Source organism: Nicotiana tomentosiformis, chromosome 2, assembly GCF_000390325.3.
Source record: "Nicotiana tomentosiformis chromosome 2, ASM39032v3, whole genome shotgun sequence".
Classification (NCBI taxonomy): Eukaryota; Viridiplantae; Streptophyta; class Magnoliopsida; order Solanales; family Solanaceae; genus Nicotiana; species Nicotiana tomentosiformis.
Window position 1 is genome coordinate 180,569,929 of NC_090813.1, and position 20,741 is coordinate 180,590,669.

Consider the following 20,741-nt stretch of genomic DNA (forward strand, 5'->3'; position numbering starts at 1 on the left):
TGGAAATAGTATGCTGATTTCTTCTTTCACCAAATCTTGTCCACAAATGTTAAAGCCTTTTGGTGCCGCCAAGAAGAAGAAAAAAATAAAACATCTTCAAATTTGTAGTGAACATGAAATTATCTGTGGCTTGTAAACAATATGTATGTTGGCCACAAATTTAAGGTTTCTCTAGTTGAGACCTCTCTCCTCTTAGAAAGGGACCAAAATAGAAATAAAAGTAGTGAGCTAAAGGTCAGATGGCACTATGGCAGATATTATTCCAAAAACTCTATTTTGATGCGTCATTGATGGAAAGATTTTTGCTGCATTTGATATGTCGTTTAATTCATGTCTGACCCTCTTTTCATCTTGAGGTGGCTTTCAGTAAACCCCCTCTCAAATCAATTTAAGTAAAAAGGGGGATGACATGCTGTCTAGACTACAGTTTTAAAATTTGGACCATTTCAACTAACAGCTTGTTTGGATGGTTGTTATGTATCGTTTCATAATGTGTCGTATAGTATTGTATTGTATTGTATTGTACTGCATCGTTTTGATGTATACAATATTTGGATATATTATATTGTTTGTCGTTGTTTCATGATGTCAGGCACCGACAATACGAAGAATAAACTTGCAATACTATAAAGAAAAAATAAGATACGAGACAGAATTATTACATAAATAGGTAGGGTAAAGGATAAAATAGAATTATTTAATAATAAGGAGGGCAAAATGAGAAAAAAAATAAGGTAACGATGCGACCACAAATCGGTCGTTCCATAAAATAGCACTTTTCATCGTTACGTAAGGACGGATTTAACGATGCGATACAATAAAATTTAAGTAACAATCAAAACAAATATTGTGTTTAAAGTAACAATACGATACAATACAATATGTAACAACCATCCAAACAAGCTGTAAAAAGACAACTATATCAAAGATATCTTACTTTCCGTAGGAGTGGGAACCCACTCCTTCCTTTTTAAAAAGGGCTTCACAAACCTATTGCATGGTTGTAGTAGGTTGGCATTGTGCCTATCTTTTGTTTACACAAAAAGCTTTCAGTTACCTCATTTGGATATGGTTTTTCAGTAATCTAATGGAAACTTAAGAAAACTAGACAAAAAAAAAAAAAAAGCAAATGAAAAAGAGAAATGAGAAAATGAAACAGAATGAATCATATTAGGATTTTTAGAATACAACTTGAAATCAATGGAAACTGGATTTCTTGGATTGGCAATGGGTCGGGACTAGCAAATTGTCGTTCACCTGGTCCATAGGATTGTCGCCTGTAGGAAATTAAGCTGGTAATGGTAGATGTATGGAGACGGGGTTTCTCTGACTTGTCAGCGTGGAAATTGCTGGCAGTGAAGAGGTTAATTGCTACCATGAAAGGTCCCGACCTTTTATGACATAGCATGAGCGTTTGGAGGAAACCAAAAGTGGAAAAAATGCTAACCTACTGCAGTTGCCATGTAATAGGTTAGTAAAACCTGTCAAAAGGAGCTCTCAAGTTGGGATGACATAAATATGTGCATCAGTGGGAAGAGACGTTAGCCCCAGTATTGGTCTCTAATTATGAACTAGAAAAGCAAATGCTTGAGCTTGCGCTAGGAGGGCATGTAAGAGATCTTTCATTTTTCCATTGCAGGTACCAAACACAATTGAATTTGCCGACTGGATTGGTCGAACAAAACAAAAGCAAATTCGTGTGACTGGGTTAGTCGTGCTTTCTTTAAATTATAATTCAAAACTATGAAGTTATATGACTTTGTTTCTTGAAATTCCCTTTTCTATCAGGACGACCAAAAGACCGGTCCCATTGGAGCATTGTCTCTTCTATTCTGGGGAGCTTTACAAAGTATGTGAGAATGAAGAGTTTCTGCCTCAGGGATTTAAAGCAGCCAAAGATGTACATAAGAAGAAAACCACTAGTTCTGTCTCTGGTGGCACCAGCTTGCATCCTGGGTCTTCAACCGCTGCTGATAAGGCTCGAGGACAGAGGCGTGATAGCTCTTCTCAGGGGAAGCAACACAAGCATTCTGGTCCCCAAAAATCAGGGAATTTTGGTACTGGTTGGGGAACCCAAAGCAATGGCTTTGGACAGAACAATATGGGCTTAAGGAGATCAGAGGCGTCTTTGTGGTTGACACTGATTAACAAACTCTTGAAGAAATCGCTGTTACCTGTATGTAAAAAATTATATTTTTTTAAACATGCATGGTTCCTTGTATATCTTCCTCCCACAGCCTGTTCATGGTATAGTTAGCATTACTATTAGCATGTCCTGAAGAAAGTAGCATGTAGCAGTGTTTTGCTGTTGGTATTTAGTCTCTTGATATCTCGTCCTCTGTTTTATTTTTTTTCCTTTTCTTTAAAACAGTTTAACAGAACCATTTTCCTTTTACAGGTTGACAATAGACTTATCATGTATTTAAAGCCTAATATTTGTCATGAAATTGTGATTTCAGGTGGTTATATTTTGTTTTTCGAAGAATCGATGTGACAAATCAGCTGATAACATCCCTGGTACTGATCTCACAAGTAGCTTTGAGAAAAGTGAAATTAGGATATTCTGTGATAAGGCATTTTCACGGCTTAAGGGATCTGACAGAAACTTACCGCAGGTGTCCTACCTAATTTTCTGCATTTGTTAATTTGGTTGACCTTGCGGTTCTTGGTCCCTGCTAAAATCTAGAACAGTGCCTTATTGATGGTCATGTAATCTACAGATTGTCAGAATTCAGAGCCTTCTCCGTAGAGGTATTGCTGTGCATCATGCAGGGTTCCTCCCAATTGTCAAGGAAGTTGTAGAAATGCTTTTTTGTCGAGGTTTGGTTAAGGTAATGTCACATGCCCGGTTCTTTTTGAATAGGGCATCTAAGGTTTTGAAACTTATGCACCAAACGGGTACATTGTTCCACAAAGATGCCCAGCTCGTTAGGACCTCTCCGTATTTTGTTACTTATTTCATTTCAAATATTATTCTGCATTAAGCATCGCCCATAATTATACTTGAGCACTTGTCATATGTATAAACATGCTTATATACTTCATTACATTATGGATACATACATACAGAATTTACATTAGAACTTAATCAAATGAATAAAATTAATATCAGATCTTTATAACATACAGCAATTAACATTTGGTCATATTAGAATATACTAGTACTGATAGCATGTACTAGTAGGATATTATACTGAAATAACTTTTTAAGATCCTGGGGAAAATCATCTAATAATTTTGGATCCAATTAAGATATTTTGAAGGACCCCATGATTCTTGGTTTCGGAAGTATGGCTTAGGATCTAGTGATCTAATGTTGTGTTCTTTTTCAAGTAAAAAATAAACTAAATAAGTAAAGGGAAAAAGTTATAATGAAATGATTTATCAGTCAAATGGTGAAATTCTGGAATGAAGTTGGGCTTTGGACTTTTCATTTTCAAGTTATCTATTTTGACCGCACCCAAGGGTGTAGCCTAGTGGTCAATGAAGTGGGTTAAGAACTATGAGGTCTCAGGGTCAAATCTCAGCGGAGGAAAAAATACAAGGTGATTTCTTCCCATCTGCCCAAGCCTTGGCGGACATAGTTACCTGGTGTCTGTTGTTGGTGGAAGGTAGTAGTATCCGTGGAATTAGTCGAGGTGCGTGTAAGCTGGCATGGACACTACGGTTATCAAAAACTAAGTTATCTACTTCGACCACTATTGCTGAAGTTTCTTTAACCTCATTTAGAGAATTTGTGACTCATTTGTAATCAACATACGACCACTATTGCTGAAGTTTCTTTAACCTCATTTAGAGAATTTGTGACTCATTTGTAATCAACATTCTGTCTTTTGGTGAGTTTTTCTTGCGAAGGACTAATTTGTTCATTTGATTCTTTGGTTCTTAGGTTCTGTTCTCAACAGAGACATTTGCAATGGGAGTTAATGCTCCAGCTAGGACGGTAAGTTCATCGTTTGCAGCGTTCATGTTACTCTGAGTGTAGTTTTTCTCGTAAAACATTAAAAAAATTTCACCTATATGATAACTGATAAGATCCTTGTTATACCCTGTCTTGAGTAACTGAGGATAGAGATTCTGTTTCCATTTAATGTTGTAGAAGGATTTTGCTGATTTATTTATTGCTAAGCGTTGAAGGCTTTAATGAGAACTTTAAAAACTGATGCAGCATCTTTAAGCATCAGCATCGAAACACATTAAGAAACAGTGATTACTCTGGAAATATATGGAGAACCTAAAGAACATAAATGAGAGAGGCCAACTGAGCTAATATGGGGCAGATATGCCTGGGAAATAATAGTATTTTAGCGCCATTCAGGGGCTGACAGAATGCAACAGTGAGGAATGAGCTGAGAGTTAAAGAACTAAGAAAGCGAAGAAAATGGAGGAAAGCAGAGAAGAAAGGTAGAAGAATCACATAAATTTCTGTGTTGTTTTTCATTCAAGTATGCCAAAAGCACATAGTATACACATTTTTTACGAAGAAAAGACCAGAAGGAGATCAGATGTTATGGACAATCTTAGGGGTTATAGTCTAAGATTTGGTGGGTATTTTCCAAGATTGCTTGCCATGGAATGACTGTCCTTTAATTCACAATAAATGACTCATCTTGAAGGGGTGATTTTCTTCTGTCTTGTTGTTCAATTTGACTATCAATTTGAGTTAGGCCCAAGGTCCAATTGTATCAAAACCAAACCCATCTATATCCTTAGTCTATCTATCCTAATTGGGCCCCCATATTATGTTGTCCACACTCCAAATGTCCAGTCTTGGGCGTGCAGGAGGATAGGGGTGCTAAGTCTCCCACACTTGTTGAGGAAATGAGTTATTGTCTCTTTATATGGTCTTGGACAATTCTCACCTCATGAGTTAGCTTTTGTGGTTGCTTTCTGAAATAAAAGAGTTAGCTTTTGGGGTGGAGTTAAATACAAGGTCCATTTCACTTCACATGGTATCATGCCAGATCCATCACTATGTATGGCTTTGCCAATGTTGGCCCCATATTATATTGTCCACGCACCAGATGTCCAACCCTAGCTGTGCTCGGGGAGGGAGCGTTAAGTGTCTCACGTTGGTTGAGGAAATTGTGTGGTCTCCTTATATGGTCTTTAGCAACCCTTACTCTATGAGCTAGCTTTTGGGGTTGAGTTAGGCCCAAGGCCGATTTTCTTTACGCTTCTGCCTCTCAATTAGTGATACATCAATCTACTATACAACTTCAAGGGTGGATCTGTCACGATGACGATTCTTGCCGTAAAATTTGGATTTCTGTTGTGCTCCACAAACCTCTTGGATTACTATTTTTATCAAATACAATATTAGTTAGTTCTGACCCTATTCACTTGCTCCCTTTATCAAATTAAGTTGTCTCATCTCCATAGGTGGTGAATGATTGGATTGTGATGTTAGTTGTTAGTACTGAATATTTACTTAGTAATTGGGTTTAAAGTAAGATTCACAACTTTAAATTGATCTTTTTAAAGAATAAGATGAGCCCAACTTACCTTTTATAGATTCACAACTTTGTTAGTTGTTAGTACTGATTTTTTTTTTTAAAGAATAAGATGAGCCCAACTTACCTTTTATATCGTACTAATATATTAGAAAATGATAGTACGAGGAGAAAAGGTCAAGAACACTTTGAGCTGTTTACTTCTTCTGGTGGGATCAATTGATCCCACTGAAGTAACTAGAGGTAATAGGTTTCCTGATTACTGTATCTGATAGTTTATTGAAGAAAATCATTCTTGATGAGATCCTGAATTTTCTGTATCAAACATGATAATGTTTTTAATTCTTTATATAGCTTTTAACAGGTTTGCTTTCTGTATTTTTGTCACTCTTGCCTTTTAATTTCTTACCTGCATATTTTCCTTGATTTCCAAACTTCCTATGTCCTCTAATCCTTGATCACTTGTCCGTATTAATGCAGAGTACCATTTTAGATTGCAGAATTTCTTTGGTTTTCCTATCGATATTTGCAGTTACTTATGTTAGGATCTGTTAAGCATCTCTCTATATAAACAGTCTATTGCTGAAAAGTTTTAATTGGCATTAATTTTGGCAGGTTGTTTTTGATTCTTTAAGAAAGTTTGATGGTAAGGAATTTAGGCAGCTACTTCCTGGAGAGTACACTCAGATGGCTGGACGTGCTGGAAGGAGAGGACTTGATAAAACTGGCACAGTTGTGGTGATGTGCCGTGATGAGATCCCTTACGAGAATGATTTGAAGCATGTAATAGTTGGTACTGCAACTAGGCTTGAATCTCAGTTTCGACTGACCTACATCATGATTTTGCATCTACTTCGGGTTGAAGAACTGAAGGTACGTAGTTTTGACTAATGAAAGAAGAGAAAACAGCTGTTCTTAAATAGTCCACACAGCATCTACTTCAATATTCTGTTTCTGACAGTTCATTTTCCTTGCAATTTAGTTTTTTATGATTATGGAACTGGTCTTTTCTTGTATTACATCATTGCTGTTCTCATGTATTGGTCTCATGGAGCTTGTATATAGTAGCGAGTTGGACTATTTGCAAGTCTCTTTACTTCACCTGTAAAACATTGTTTAAGTTTGATACTCTAGCAGATAAGTTCATGATTTATGAATACAATAAGTCTAAATGCCTCAAGAATCTTTAGGAAATTAGGAAAGAAGAGAAAAATAGCTGATCTTATATAGTCCACACAGCATCTACTTCGATATTCTGTTTCTGACAGTTCATTTTTCTTGCAATTTAGTTTTAAATGATTATGGAACTAGTCTGTTCTTGTATTACATCATTGCAGTTCTCATGTGTTGCTCTCATGGAGCTTGTATATAGTAGCGAGTTGGACTATTTGCAAGTCTCTTTACTTCACCTGTAAAACATTGTTTAAGTTCAATACTTTAGCAGATAAGCTCATGGTTTATGAATACAATAAGTCTAAATGTCTCAAGAATCTCTAAGAAATTCAATGTTTTCTTTTTCTTCTCTGTTTCCTTTTGTTTTAGATAAACAATAAGAAAAGATTAACAGAAAAAACATTTCACAGAGGGTAAAAGTATAACGTGTACATGACCTTTTCTTTTATCTTATTGCAAAAGACAGCTGATTTGTTCCAAGAATATTATTGAGAAGCATAATGTCATTAGATCTCATAATAGTTTGAGAGTAATGATGCATGTTTGTGACATGATTTATGTTAATGATGTGTTCCATTACATGGATTGATTAATTCTTCACTCCCCACTTTTGCTCATCCCACAGATTTCTCCTGCTGATGTACATTTTACAACTTTGCAGGTTGAGGACATGCTGAAAAGAAGTTTTGCTGAATTTCATGCTCAGAAGAAACTACCTGAGCAGCAACAACTCTTGATGCGAAAGCTTGCTCAGCCAACAAAATCCGTTGAGTAAGCACAGCTAAAACAATTATGGTATCTGCGCTTGCTGCCATAATTGTCTTGCCAGATTAATTTTTCGACATGCATTTATCGCACATTAAAATACCTATATGTGCTCTCTCTCTCTCAGAGATAAAGAGAGAGACATGTGCGTGCAAAACACTAGAGAAGCACAGACATAAATGTACTTTTTATCTTGAGAATCCTTCCTTTTTGGTAGTGCTCTTAATTGCTTAATTTTATAAAGCTACCCTGTCTGAAATGCTTGCTTCTATGAAAACCTATATCTTCTAAATGCTACCTTCCGGGAAGACTCTTACATCATTTGTGATATTTAAATGCGTAGTAAACTAAATACGATTTGTCTAATATAGATGCATAAAGGGTGAACCAGCAATTGAGGACTACTATGACATGTACTCGGAGGCAGAAAAATATAGCCACCAAATAGCAGAGGCAGTAATGCAGTCGCCAGCTTCTCAGCAGTATCTTTCTCCTGGGAGAGCAGTGGTTGTAAAATCACAATCAGTAAGTTTTACTACATTCTTTTCACTAAATAGGCATTAGGCTGGTGAAATATGATTTTTAAGGCTCTTTGGTAATTTGATATTTTCTTTTGAACCAGTAGCCTCTTTTCATCTTCAAGATCAAGAAATTGAGAGCTATCGGGCATACAATAACAATAATAATTTAGCATCAATCCCAAATTAGTTGTCTCTATATTAATTATTCGCTCCATTTGCTCTCGCTTCTTTCTAATACTCAATAGTTTGTCGTTTGAGACACAATAGGATTGAGCTATCTGGTATGATCTGGAAATTTACACGGCAAAGGTTCTCTAGTTCCATGATCTAGTCCCCTGCAACAGAGAGTCACATCATAATTTTCAGTGTGCATAAACACATGAATGTCATCATTGATATTAGCAAGCAAAGATTCAGATTTAACCAAATATGGTATTAATAAACCAGCAAAGGAAGATGTAGGTCAAAGCGTTAAATGCCTTTAAGGAATTTGCACTGGCAAAAAATGGTTGATAATGTGGATGCTGTAACTGGGCCTCCTTGCATAGAACCTTCTGCAGTTTGAGATCACTGTTTTGGAAACTGAAAGTGTTCCAATTCCTTTTGCAGTTTGTTCTGATCCATTTTTCATCTTAGAAGTATCATAATCCTGTCTACTTTTGCCCTTGCATGTGGTTACTTGGATATTGCATTTCTGACTTACAGTTCATATTTCCATTAAAGAGATTCATGTGACAACTACAAAAAGGTGCTAATGTTTTTCTCTCCCTTAACTACTTCCAGGGTCAAGATCACTTACTAGGCGTTGTGGTGAAGACACCTTCCTCTAACAACAGACAGTATATAGTTTTAGTTCTGACTCCTGAGTTGCCTTCAATTCTGCAAGCTTCGTCAGATGCAAGTGACAGAAAAGACCAAAAAAATCCTGAATTTCAGGTATTAGTGCCTAAATCAAGACGGGGTTATGAGGATGAGTATTGCTCGTCAGTCTCCTCCCGGAAGGGATCTGGCATTATCAACATTAAATTGCCTCACCGCGGTAATGCTGCTGGGATGAATTATGAGGTTCGAGGAGTTGAAAACAAGGATTTCTTGTATATATGTGTTAAAAAAATTAAGATAGACCAAGTTCGGCTTCTTGAAGATGTTAGTGCTGGGGCCTACTCAAACACTATTCAACAGCTGCTGGGTCTGAAATCTGAAGGAAATAAGTATCCTCCAGCCTTAGATCCGATTAAAGGTATGTCAGGATTATTTGAATGGTCAGATGTACTGATGTACTGATAGTATATATAGTTTTAGATTGTTGTTTTATCCTAGCATGAATATTATTTGACAGGCAGCTAAACTTGTTGTGGCCTTTTCTTACCACCAATAATTCTATTGTCATATAAGCAGTGTATCCGCTGATATCTAAGGACTAGCTAACACACAATTTTAGATAAGGATATTAATTTCAACAGTTTCCCGACATTAGATTTTCTTATATCACCATTGACTCCATAAATTGCATAATAGTTGCAGTTCTATAATAGTTGGTAACCGGGAAAAGAAATTTTTCCTATGAATGGCGTTTCCATCCACGACAGTGTTTTCACAGTAATACTATTAAATTTTACTTAACAAGTATACACCATATGAACTTGGGAAAGTTCTAGACTTGGATATATAGTGGGAATTACTACTATTAACGATGACTTTTTAGTTATGTGAGGTTCTCTAACGAAGATTCTATGTCAGATCTGAAGTTGAAAGACGTGAATCTTGTGGAATCATACTACAAATGGAATAATCTCTTGCAAAAAATGGCACAAAATAAGTGTCATGGTTGTATTAAATTGGAGGAGCACATGAAATTAGCTAGAGAATTGAAGCGGCACCATGAGGAAGTGAATCATTTGAAGTTTCAAATGTCAGATGAGGCACTTCAGCAGATGCCAGATTTTCAGGGTCGGGTATGGAACCCATCATCATAAGAATTTGGTTTTCCTTTTAGTGCCAATAAATTCTTGCAGAGGAAGGGATCGTAAACATCCTCTTTTACACTTATTCACAGATAGATGTGCTTAAAGAAATTGGCTGTATAGATGCTGACCTTGTAGTTCAAATCAAAGGTCGTGTTGCTTGCGAAATGAATTCCGGAGAGGAGTTGATATGCACCGAATGTTTATTTGAGAATCAACTAGATGACCTGGAACCAGAAGAGGCAGTGGCTATCATGTCTTCCTTTGTGTTTCAGCAGAAGGAGACTTCTGAATCCTTTCTCACGCCAAAGCTTTCTCTGGCTAAAAAGAGGTTATTTTTCTTTTGAAAATGTTTAGTTTGATATTCTCATCTTTGCTTGTTGATATTCTCATCATTGGCGATATATGTATTGAATTGATATTGATAGTTTTGGTCTTTTGATAAGATTCTTTTTTGTGAAGAGTTTTTAGATAAGATTCTGTGCTTGTGGTGTATGAATAATTGAGCGATCAAACTTGTAAATCAGGGCCATGTGGTTTTTTCTTAATGTTTCTTTAATGATTGATCTTAACAGACAGTCTAGGATTTTTCCTTATCATACATTAGGTTTAATGGTAGAAAGCTCGTCAAAGTTAATTGATGAGATAATTGTCAGATGTGAGAAGGCACGGGAGAAAATATGTTATTGATATTGGATGATAAATACAATACAAGAGGTCCCTATTTATAGCTATACACTACAAGGAGATATTACTCCTCTTCCAATGTGGGACAAGACTACACTATACATATCTGTAAACTAACACTCCCTCAAGCCGGTGCATACACATCATATGTACCGAGCTTGTTACACATGTAACTAATACGAGAACCAGTAAGAGACTTAGTGAAAATATCTGCTAGTTGATCATTCGACTTTACAAACTTTGTAACAATATTTCCTGAAAGTATTTTTTCTCTGACAAAGTGACAGTCGATCTCAATGTGTTTAGTCCTCTCATGGAATACCGGATTTGACGCAATATGAAGAGCAACTTGGTTATCACACACTAGTTCCATCTTGCTGATTTCTCCGAACTTTAACTCCTTGAGCAACTGCTTGACCCAAACTAACTCACACGTCGCCATAGCCATGGCCCGATATTCGGCTTCGGCGCTAGATCGAGCAACTACATTCTGTTTCTTGCTCTTTCCACGAGACCAAATTACCTCCTACTAGAACACAATATCCAGACGTAGAACGTCTATCAAAAGGTGATCCTGCCCAATCAGCATCTGTGTACCCAACAATCTGCTCGTGGCCTCGATCCTCGAATAGTAATCCTTTGCCTGGAGCTGACTTTATATACCGAAGAATGCGAACAACTGCATCCCAGTGACTATCACAGGGAGAATCCATAAACTGACTTACAACACTCACCGGAAAAGAAATGTCAGGTCTAGTCACTGTGAGGTAATTCAATTTGCCAACCAACCTCCTATATCTCGTAGGGTCTCTAAGGGGCTCCCCCTGTCCACGCAGAAGCTTAGCATTCAGATCCATAGGAGAGTCAATAGGTTTGCAACCCATCATTCCTGTCTCCTCAAGAATGTCTAAGGCATACTTCCGCTGTGAAATAACAATACCTGAGCTAGACTGAGCGACCTCAATACCTAGAAAATACTTCAATCTGCTCAGATCCTTAGTCTGGAAGTGCTGAAAGAGATGTTGCTTCAGATTAGTAATACCAACCTGATCATTACCAGTAATAACAATATCATCAACATAAACCACTAGATAAATACACAGATTAGGAGCAGAATGCCGATAAAACAAAGAGTGATCAGCCTCACTACGAGTCATGCCGAACTCCTGAATAATTGTGCTGAACTTACCAAACCAAGCTCGAGGGGACTGTTTCAAACCATATAGTGACTTACGCAATCTGCACACACAACCATTAAACTCCCCCTGAGTAACAAAACCAGGTGGTTGCTCCATATAAACTTCTTCCTCAAGATCACCGTGGAGAAAAGCATTCTTAATGTCTAACTGATAAAGAGGCCAATGACGTACAACAACCATGGACAAAAGAGACGAATAGATGCTACTTAAGCCACGGGAGAGAGAGTATCACTATAATCAAGCCCAAAAATCTGAGTATATCCTTTTGCAACAAGACGAGCCTTAAGCCGATCAACCTGGCCATCCAGGCCGACTTTGACTGCATAAACCCAACGACAACCAACAGTAGACTTACCTGCAGGAAGAGGAACAAGCTCCCAAGTGCCACTCGCATGTAAAGCAGACATCTCGTCAATCATAGCATGTCGCCATCCTGGATGAGATAGTGCCTCACCTGTAGACTTAGGGATAGAAACAGTGGACAAAGAAGATATAAGTATAATGAGGTGACGACAGACGATGATAATTTAAACCGACATAGTGAGGATTGGGATTAAGTGTGGATCGTACACCTTTGCGGAGTGCAATTGATTGACTAAGAGGAGACAAGTTCGCAGTAGGTGCAGAACCTGATGCGGGGCGTGAATCACCTGGGCCTGATACTGGATGTGGACGACGATGATAAGTCAAGAGTGGTGGAGCTGCAGAAGGTTGAACTGGAGCTGTAGGTGGTGGAACTGGAGCTATAGGTGGTAGAGCTACAACTGGAGCTATAGGTGGTGGAGCTACAACTGGAGCTGTAGGTGGTGGAGCTGGAGTGACTGAATCTCCAAAAGATGAAACTGGTAGTACCTCAGAAATATCTAAGTGATGACCTGAACCTGTGAAGTATGATTGGGTTTCAAAGAAGGTAACATCAGCGGACATAAGGTACCGCTGGAGGTCAGGAGAGTAGCATCGATACCCCTTTTGTGTTCTCGAGAAACCCAGAAATACGCACTTAAGAGCACGAGGAGCTAACTTATCTGTTCCTGGAGTAAGGTTATGGACAAAACAAGTGCTTCCAAAGATACAGGGTGGAAGAGAGAACAAAGGTAAGTGGGGAAACATGACAGAGAATGGAACTTGGTTCTGGATAGCTGAAGATGGCATACGATTAATAAGATAGCAAGATGTAAGAACTGCATCCACCCAAAAACGCAACGGAGCATGAGATTGTATGAGTAGGGTACGAGCAGTTTCAATAAGATGTCTATTCTTTCTTTCAGCTACCCCATTTTGTTGAAATGTGTACGGACAAGATGTTTGATGAATAATCCCATGAGATTTCATAAACTGCTGAAATGGGGAAGACAAATACTCTCGGGCATTATCACTACGAAATGTGCGAATAGAAACCCCAAATTGATTTTGAATTTCAGCGTGGAAGGTCTGGAAAATAGAAAACAACTCAGATCGATTTTTTTATCAAAAATATCCAAGTGCACCTAGAATAATCATCAATGAAACTGACAAAGTAGCGGAATCCCAAGGTGGAACTGACCCGACTAGGACCCCAAACATCTGAATGGACTAAAGTAAAAGGTTACTCTGCTCGATTATCAAGACGCTGAGGGAAATGGGAGCGGGTATGCTTACCGAGCTGACATGACCCACACTCTAGAGCTGACAAGTGAGATAAACCAGATACCATTTTCTGAAGTTTTGACAAATTGGGATGTCCCAACCGTTTATGTAATAAATCTGGTGAATCAGTAACAGGACAAGTTGTAGAAGGAAGACAAGATGTGAGTCCATGTGATTTAGCAAGGATAAGGTAATAAAGTCCGTTTGATTCACGCCGGTACCAATGATCCGCCCCGTACTGCGTTCCTGTATAAAAACATGGTCATCAAGAAATAAAACAACATTTAAGTGATTTGGCTAAGCGACTAACAACTATGAGATTAAAAGGACTATTGGGAACATAAATGACTGAATCTAAAGGTAAGTAAGAAAGTGGGCTTGCTTGACCTATTGCAGTTGCCATGGTTTGAGACCCATTGGCCATTGTGACTTTTGGAAGAGATTGAGAATATGAAATAGTAGTGAAAAGAGATTTGTTACCAGAAATATGATCTGATGCACCTGAATCAATGACCCAAGACTCACAGGATGAAGATTGGGAGAAACAAGTCACGCTATTACCTGTTTGAACAACAGAAGCTATCTCAGAAGATGTCTGCTTACATGCTTTATACTGAAGGAACTCAATATAATCTGCTAAAGAAACCATCTGACTATTCAAAGCATCGGTTCCCATGTCGCTACAATTTGTAGGAGTAGGGTTAACTTGAAATAGTGGAAATAAGAAGCTCATGTGAGAAAACTGAAGAGATAGCTTGAAAAACACTGTTTACAGCAGGAAAACAGAACACTGTTCTGTGCCGGAAACACTGTAGCTCGCCGGAAAATTTCAAAGTTGTCGGAATTTGTCGTAACCAGGATGGATAAAATCGGAATTCCTTTGCGAGCAAGCTATCCTGAAGAAGCTTCGCGAAAAAATGGCCGGAACCTCGCCGGAAAAGTTGTTGTTGCCGGCGCTTGGAGGAGCGTGGCGGCTTTTCTGCCGGATAAAATTTCAGGGGTTGGTTGTCGGAGGGTGATCTACCTCGTGGTGGTGTTGATTTTAGCACAACACCGACAGAAAGTGACTTTCACTTTGACAAGCCTTAGGTCACTGGAAAAATTGCACGATGACTAAGTTCTTTCTTCCCGGTTAACGCTGGAATGACGCACAACGATCTTTTCTCACTAATGCTTTGATACCATGTGAGAAGGCACGGGAAAAAATATGTTATTGATATTGGATGATAAATACAATACAGGAGGTCCCTATTTATAGTTATACACTACAAGTAGATATTACTCCTCTTCCAATGTGGGACAAGACTACACTATACATATCTGTAAACTAGCATCAGACAATATGAAATCAGATAGGGTGTACTATTTCACTGCTTTGTGGGTCCAATTTGGGTTTTATCTCTATGATTGGGATACACCGTGTTGATATGCTTTCATGAGTTCTTTCGATTTTGGCACGGTTGTGGTCTGTTGTAGACCATGCCATTAGATTGTATGGGACAATTTACTAGCTACTAACTTGGTTTTATCTCTATAATTGGAATAAAATATATCACGTGAAATATGTCACCTGTGAAAAGTTTACGGAATTGCACATCCAAAGAGATGCATATCATAATGTCACAGGTCAAAGAGCTGTGGCACCTCTTTCTTGATAAAATTAGGTGGGTGCCATGAAGGTAGGGATGGAGAGTGAGTTGTGCTATGCATTTAGTGTATTCTTCTTTGTTGGAGTGAATACAATTTTAGGGTTGAAGAGGTTGTTCTAGCAGGCTGCCTATTCTCTTATATCTTTAGCATGTGTTCTGCTTTTCCTTTATTAAAAGAATTTTAAAAAGGATGGGATTTGGTCAGATTTACAGATCAAACATGTAGTGGTTTAAGACCTCGTTGCTGTTTTTGAGTCTTGCTCTGTAATACACAACTGTTAGTGGAACATCTTTTGACTGAAAAATTATCCTACTTTCCTTCGGTAAAAGAGTTACTGGTCAACAGAAGATAGAGTTTTACACAGCTTCAGATTGTCCGCAAAATTGTCTGTCAGATTTCTGCTTATATAGGCTGTTACTATTTAAACGATGTGCGACCATTGATTCTCCTTTATTTCTGAAGTCATGTTATCTCATTCTTACACTCTCTCAAGTCTCTATGTTGTCTTCATTTGACTTGTAACTCTAGTTTTATGGTGATTTCGTTCTGATTAGCTTCATTCATACCTTCTAATTGTTTTAAATCATTCTGATGTGTATTCTGTTGGTATTGTCTCATGAATACCATGATCTGAAACTTTATTTGTATTCTCTCGCCCCCCTAGGCTATTTTTTGTGTTTCCCTTTTTCTCAATGACAGTCATTATCGTGATATTTCAGATTATATGAAACTGCAATAAGACTTGGGGAGCTTCAGGCTCAGTTTAAGCTACCAATCGATCCGCAGGAGTATGCCCAAGAAAATCTTAAGTTTGGTTTGGTTGAAGTGGTATATGAATGGGCAAAGGTTCTCTCTCTCTCTCTCTCTCACACACACACACACCCCCCACCCCAAACCCCCCAAACCCACAGGTCTATGTGTGGGTGCGTATGACTGATATATCATAATATCCTATCCCTTGCTCAATCTTCAATTCTCCTGTGAGGGTTGTTTCTAATTCTGCTTCTCTTGCAGGGCACCCCATTTGCTGAAATCTGTGAACTTACTGATGTCCCTGAAGGTTTAATAGTGAGGACTATTGTCAGATTAGACGAGACATGTCGGGAATTTAGAAATGCTGCAGCAATTATGGGTAACTCGTCATTGTACAAGAAAATGGAAACTGCTTCTAATGTGATCAAGCGTGACATCGTGTTTGCAGCTAGCTTGTACATTACTGGGGTTTGATAAGGTCAGAAGGCCTTGATTTCAAGTGCAAGCCCAAAGAAACCGCTGGGTGCTTGTTGTACACTAAAATATTTTAGCCAAGGTGTGGACTTGAGCAAGGATACGCTACACTTGGGTAAATGTGTACAGAATTTCCAGTCGTTCATATGTAACATTACCAATCTGCAAAAATATGCCGTTAGCTCAGAGAAACACAGGAACTTTGAGATTTACTGTATCACATTCTTGTAAATTTAGATGTAACTTTGAGTTTTGCATTCATGTGCTTATCTTAAAGTTTAACACAAGACACTTGGGTTCAGGTTTGTCAATTAAAAAGTTGAATGAAAGGATTCATTATGAAGGTTAACTAGCTCTTGAAAGTGATTGATGCTAAGCAAGCTGTTGAGCTGGTGATCTTTCTTTCTTTCTTTTGTTTGTTTTCTTTAACTATCTCGTATCCGAATCTCATTGGTCAAACTAATCAGGAGTCACGCCAGGTAAGCCGTCCCTACCAAGAGGTTTTTCATTTCATAACTCGAAGCCTTAGGCTTCGGGTTAAGGGTAGAAGATCGAAATCATTCCACTATACCTGTGGTCATCTTATATGATCTAGTTCTATTGTGACTTGTCTGCTTGCTGGAAATAGCTAGAAATGGAAAGTAGCAGCAGAGGCTTAGAAAGGCGTTTGAAAGAATTTATATAGTAGGTTATTCAAATACAACCAAACACAGAGAAGCAAAGCTTCACAGAAATACAAAATAAGCAGAAGGGGTCTGCAATATCCAGATGCTGCATTCATCAGGACCCGATTTCAGTTATCACTTCTGCTTGGTTTTTCCGAGATAAAATTAACCTGATTAACCAAAATAAAAAGCAATCAGATATTCAATATCCAAAGAGCAAACGGCATTTTCCCAATCAGTCAATTATATGTTCCAACAATGCCAAATTAGTCACCATGTGTCTGAATCTTCCATATTTATTCTATTCTAGTTAGCTGAAAGCATAGCTAAACCTTTTTCTTTCATCCAGGTTGACCCCGGCTAACTTTGATAAACTCAACTAGGTTGAGACAGTTAAACTTTGTGGGTTCAACATTTAATGTTTTTCGTATTGAACTCATTATATATATATATATATATATATATATTTAAAATTATTGCTTCATATCTACTATTTTGCTGCAATTTTCATGAAACTTTACACATAAATTTATGCTCCACGTCGATAATAATGAGTTTAGATGTACCCGGTACCATAACGCGGCATCCGCCCTCTGGGTGGAGAGAAAGGTAGTTTTTGCTCTTAAGTTATTCCTTTTTCTTTTCTAAAAGTAGGGAAAATAAGAGAAGAGTGAATGAAGACCCTAAAGTAAGGAGATTAGTGAGTATTTAATCTTCGTCCAACCAGCAATAACTGAATCAGGTGTGTCTGAATTTGCAATCTCATGTATGTAAGAGAGCTAAGGATATCATAAAGTAACATTTCTATAAGCAGCGTATTATTTGACTTAGTTCACTCTTATGTACCCCTAATCTTTCTTTATCGGGTTATAATAATTTTGTGACTTTTTAAAATTCTTCCCCTTATCTTACTACTGTTTATCTTATTTTTATGCAACAAAATAATTTTTTTAAAAAAGAAATTCTACCAAAAGTTGCATTTGGGAATTACCGCATCAACAGCAGAAGGAATCCAGTCATTAGTAGCTGGATTCCCTTTGTAAGCATGATTTGAATCAGTAGCAGAATCAGCTCCTATATTGAAAGTGTTCCCTTTTGCATTCTCCACTTTGATAAATCCTGTTCCTGTCTGGATTTTACAAAAACACAAGTTCATTAAAAGTTATGTTGCTCGGATTCTTTAAAAACGCAATGCTTTTGAATGATCCTACATAGGGAAACGGAGCCGGCCCTTCGGCTACCGAATCAGCCGAACTCAGTAGCTTTGGTCCAAACCTTATAGTTGCCTTTAAAAATTCATTGAATACACATAAATTATTAAATTAAAACCCAGTAACTTAAAAGAACTAGAATCCTGAACCCATAAGCTTCGAATCATGGTGTTGCCACGAGCGTGTCAGTAATTTTTAGCAATATAGACCAAAACAATAATTGGAAGATTTGGTAATAGGAGTCTTAAAGTAGAGTAGAACCGTGTGGTGCTGCTTGTCAATGCCATTGAGATCCTTGTAATACTCTGTTTCCACAAATTCCTCTGTCACTTGGCTGTTTCCATTGTAAACCAGTTTCTGCAAACCAAAAAAGCAAAAAAGAACTTCTTACTCTAAAACTGTGTTAACTCTCTGTAGCTAAGTTTTCTTTAGCAGTGAAGAATTGAAAGAGAGAATAATTCTTTATTTTTTATTTTTATAACGGTGGTGTTCCATTATAAGTTTTCGAGCGGGGAAGTAGCCGCTAATACTTTTATTAGGGTAGGCTGTCTAAATCACAATTCTAGAGGTAGAGAAGGTAGAGGGTGGTGCGGCCTTTTCCTGGACCCTGCGAGAATGCGGGATGCTCAGTGCACCGGGAGCCTTGGAGCAACGATAAAGTTGTCTGTGTGACCTATAGATCATGGATTCGAGCCGTGGAATCATTCACTAATACTTGCATCGGGTAGACAGCTTACATCGCACCCATTTGGATGCGGCCCTTCCCTTACTATTCATGTCACTATTTAAGCATGCCTTATTATACATCCTCCCGCCGGCTATTTGTTTTTTAGTTTAAGCAGAAACAAATCAAGAAAATTAAGGAGGAGAAAGAATGAGACCTGAGGATCATTCTCAAGACGTTGGAATTCAACATGTTCAGGAATAGTACTATCATTAGAAGGAATGATGTCATCAGTATAAGTAGAAGAATAGTCACTGCGCTGTGGCTTAGTGTGTCTTTTTGGTGTTATCCCATCAAAATACTCTCTTGTTGCTTCTTCTATCTTTGCTTCTTCCTCCTTTGACACATGCACATCACTTCTGTTCGCCCTTATGATTATTCCATTGCCCTCCATTTCTTCTTCTTCTTCTTCTTGTTAAAAAAAAGGTAGCTTTCCTTTATTTCTTTTACATTCTCCAAAGTCAAAAGTATTTAGATATTTTTGGATAGATATTTTCCTAAAAGATATTTTGTCAAGTTTGGAAGTTTATGGCATGTTTGGATAGTCATTACCCATGTTTTTTTTTTGGAACTCCAAGAAAACCCGCAGCCGTTACCGTCTCTGCCACAACCTCTGCATTTTGGGTGAGCACTCTGTGGTGAGCACTCTGTGCGCACTAGGTAAACCCTCACTGTGTAATAACTTACAAACCATACATGGAATATAAACCGCACTAGGCAAGCCCCGTATGACAGGCTCAGACCTAGAGGGGCATTGCGGTGGATTGATCCCACGTCGCCCGTATGAAAGTCGCGCGCCAAACCCAACTGGGCCGTCCCTTCAGGACTATCCATGGTTTTATAGTGTACATTATCATATTGTATAGTATTGTGTTAATAAATATAATATTTGAATAGACCGTATCGTTTGTTATAGTTTAATAATATTTAATAATATTTTTATGAGCAACCACGCAAAAATCACCAAATCTGTGGTTATAAAAAATTGGACCTTTTCATGGTTATATAATGAACCAGGGGAAATAATCATTTAAACAAGGGGTTATTAACTCATAACTATTTCTCTCAACTACTTTATGTCATTCCGCGATTAGTGGTGTATACAAGATTTTACATATTGATATTTGCCTTTATTTTTACAATTCTATTTGTGAGTGATTTTAAATTTAGGATTATGTTAGTTTTGTCCCAAATTATTTTATATACACAAATTATTATTTAAATTGACATATATATTGATAGAGAAAACATCACATGGATATTTAAAGGGGAAAATGACACTGTGATACTGTAATGCCGCTATCAAAATAATACCGAATATATATATATTATATTTTTTTGTATATATACATTCTGTATGTTATATACAAAAATTATACAAATTTTATATATTTTTTCGGCTACTAATGTAAATAATTTCTGACGCGAGCTAAAAATGAAAAAAACCCTATTTAAAATTTGAGTAAAAATGTAAAACTTCGACATTTATAATTTGAATAATTAAATAAATTTACGAAAATTCGCATTAAATAATATTTTTGTCTTAGAATAATAGCGACGATTAGAGTCAAATAAATTATTATATAGCAGTACACTAGTACTAGATGCTTTTTAATCTTAGAAAAATATCTGATGAGCCTTATCTATTCATGAAAAAAGCTGTTGTGAAGTCTCTTTCAAGGGAGAGAATCGAGTGGTTGTGTGAATTGGCTCGACATATGTTGTGAAAGATGGGTGGATTTCATTAAAACTTGTCACACTCTCTCTTTCTTCTTCTTGATATTAGGTATTTATTAGTCCGGTTAATTCAAATTTACGCTCATAAAAGGAGGAGCACTTTCTACTAAATTTTTTTTATTTTCAGAGCTCGAACGCA

At 37.4% G+C, this 20,741-nt stretch overlaps 2 protein-coding genes across 3 annotated transcripts in view; one reads left to right on the forward strand and one right to left on the reverse strand.

The window, feature by feature from the left end:
• The window catches only part of LOC104115109 (DExH-box ATP-dependent RNA helicase DExH11), a 37,025-nt gene extending 20,411 nt beyond the window's left edge, over window positions 1-16,614 (forward strand). For both annotated transcript variants that reach the window (XM_070196355.1, XM_018777298.2), the window contains 13 exons: window positions 1,640-1,707; window positions 1,789-2,176; window positions 2,460-2,615; window positions 2,721-2,831; window positions 3,890-3,943; window positions 6,069-6,326; window positions 7,288-7,397; window positions 7,763-7,916; window positions 8,696-9,152; window positions 9,653-9,867; window positions 9,969-10,207; window positions 15,758-15,884; window positions 16,053-16,614. In XM_070196355.1, the coding sequence (XP_070052456.1) occupies window positions 1,640-1,707; window positions 1,789-2,176; window positions 2,460-2,615; window positions 2,721-2,831; window positions 3,890-3,943; window positions 6,069-6,326; window positions 7,288-7,397; window positions 7,763-7,916; window positions 8,696-9,152; window positions 9,653-9,867; window positions 9,969-10,207; window positions 15,758-15,884; window positions 16,053-16,265 (2,550 nt within the window). In that variant the 3' untranslated portion in view covers window positions 16,266-16,614. The remainder of the gene's footprint in view (window positions 1-1,639; window positions 1,708-1,788; window positions 2,177-2,459; window positions 2,616-2,720; window positions 2,832-3,889; window positions 3,944-6,068; window positions 6,327-7,287; window positions 7,398-7,762; window positions 7,917-8,695; window positions 9,153-9,652; window positions 9,868-9,968; window positions 10,208-15,757; window positions 15,885-16,052) is intronic.
• A 306-nt stretch (window positions 16,615-16,920) lies between these two features.
• On the reverse strand, window positions 16,921-19,306 carry LOC104115107 (uncharacterized). The gene is made up of 4 exons (XM_009625678.4): window positions 19,023-19,306; window positions 18,403-18,498; window positions 17,922-18,059; window positions 16,921-17,100 (listed from the first exon to the last, which is right to left on the reverse strand). Exons 1-4 carry the CDS (start codon window positions 19,257-19,259, stop codon window positions 17,059-17,061), a joined length of 513 nt encoding a protein of 170 aa, XP_009623973.1. The 5' UTR covers window positions 19,260-19,306; the 3' UTR covers window positions 16,921-17,058.
• Between the last annotated feature and the right edge of the window lie 1,435 nt (window positions 19,307-20,741).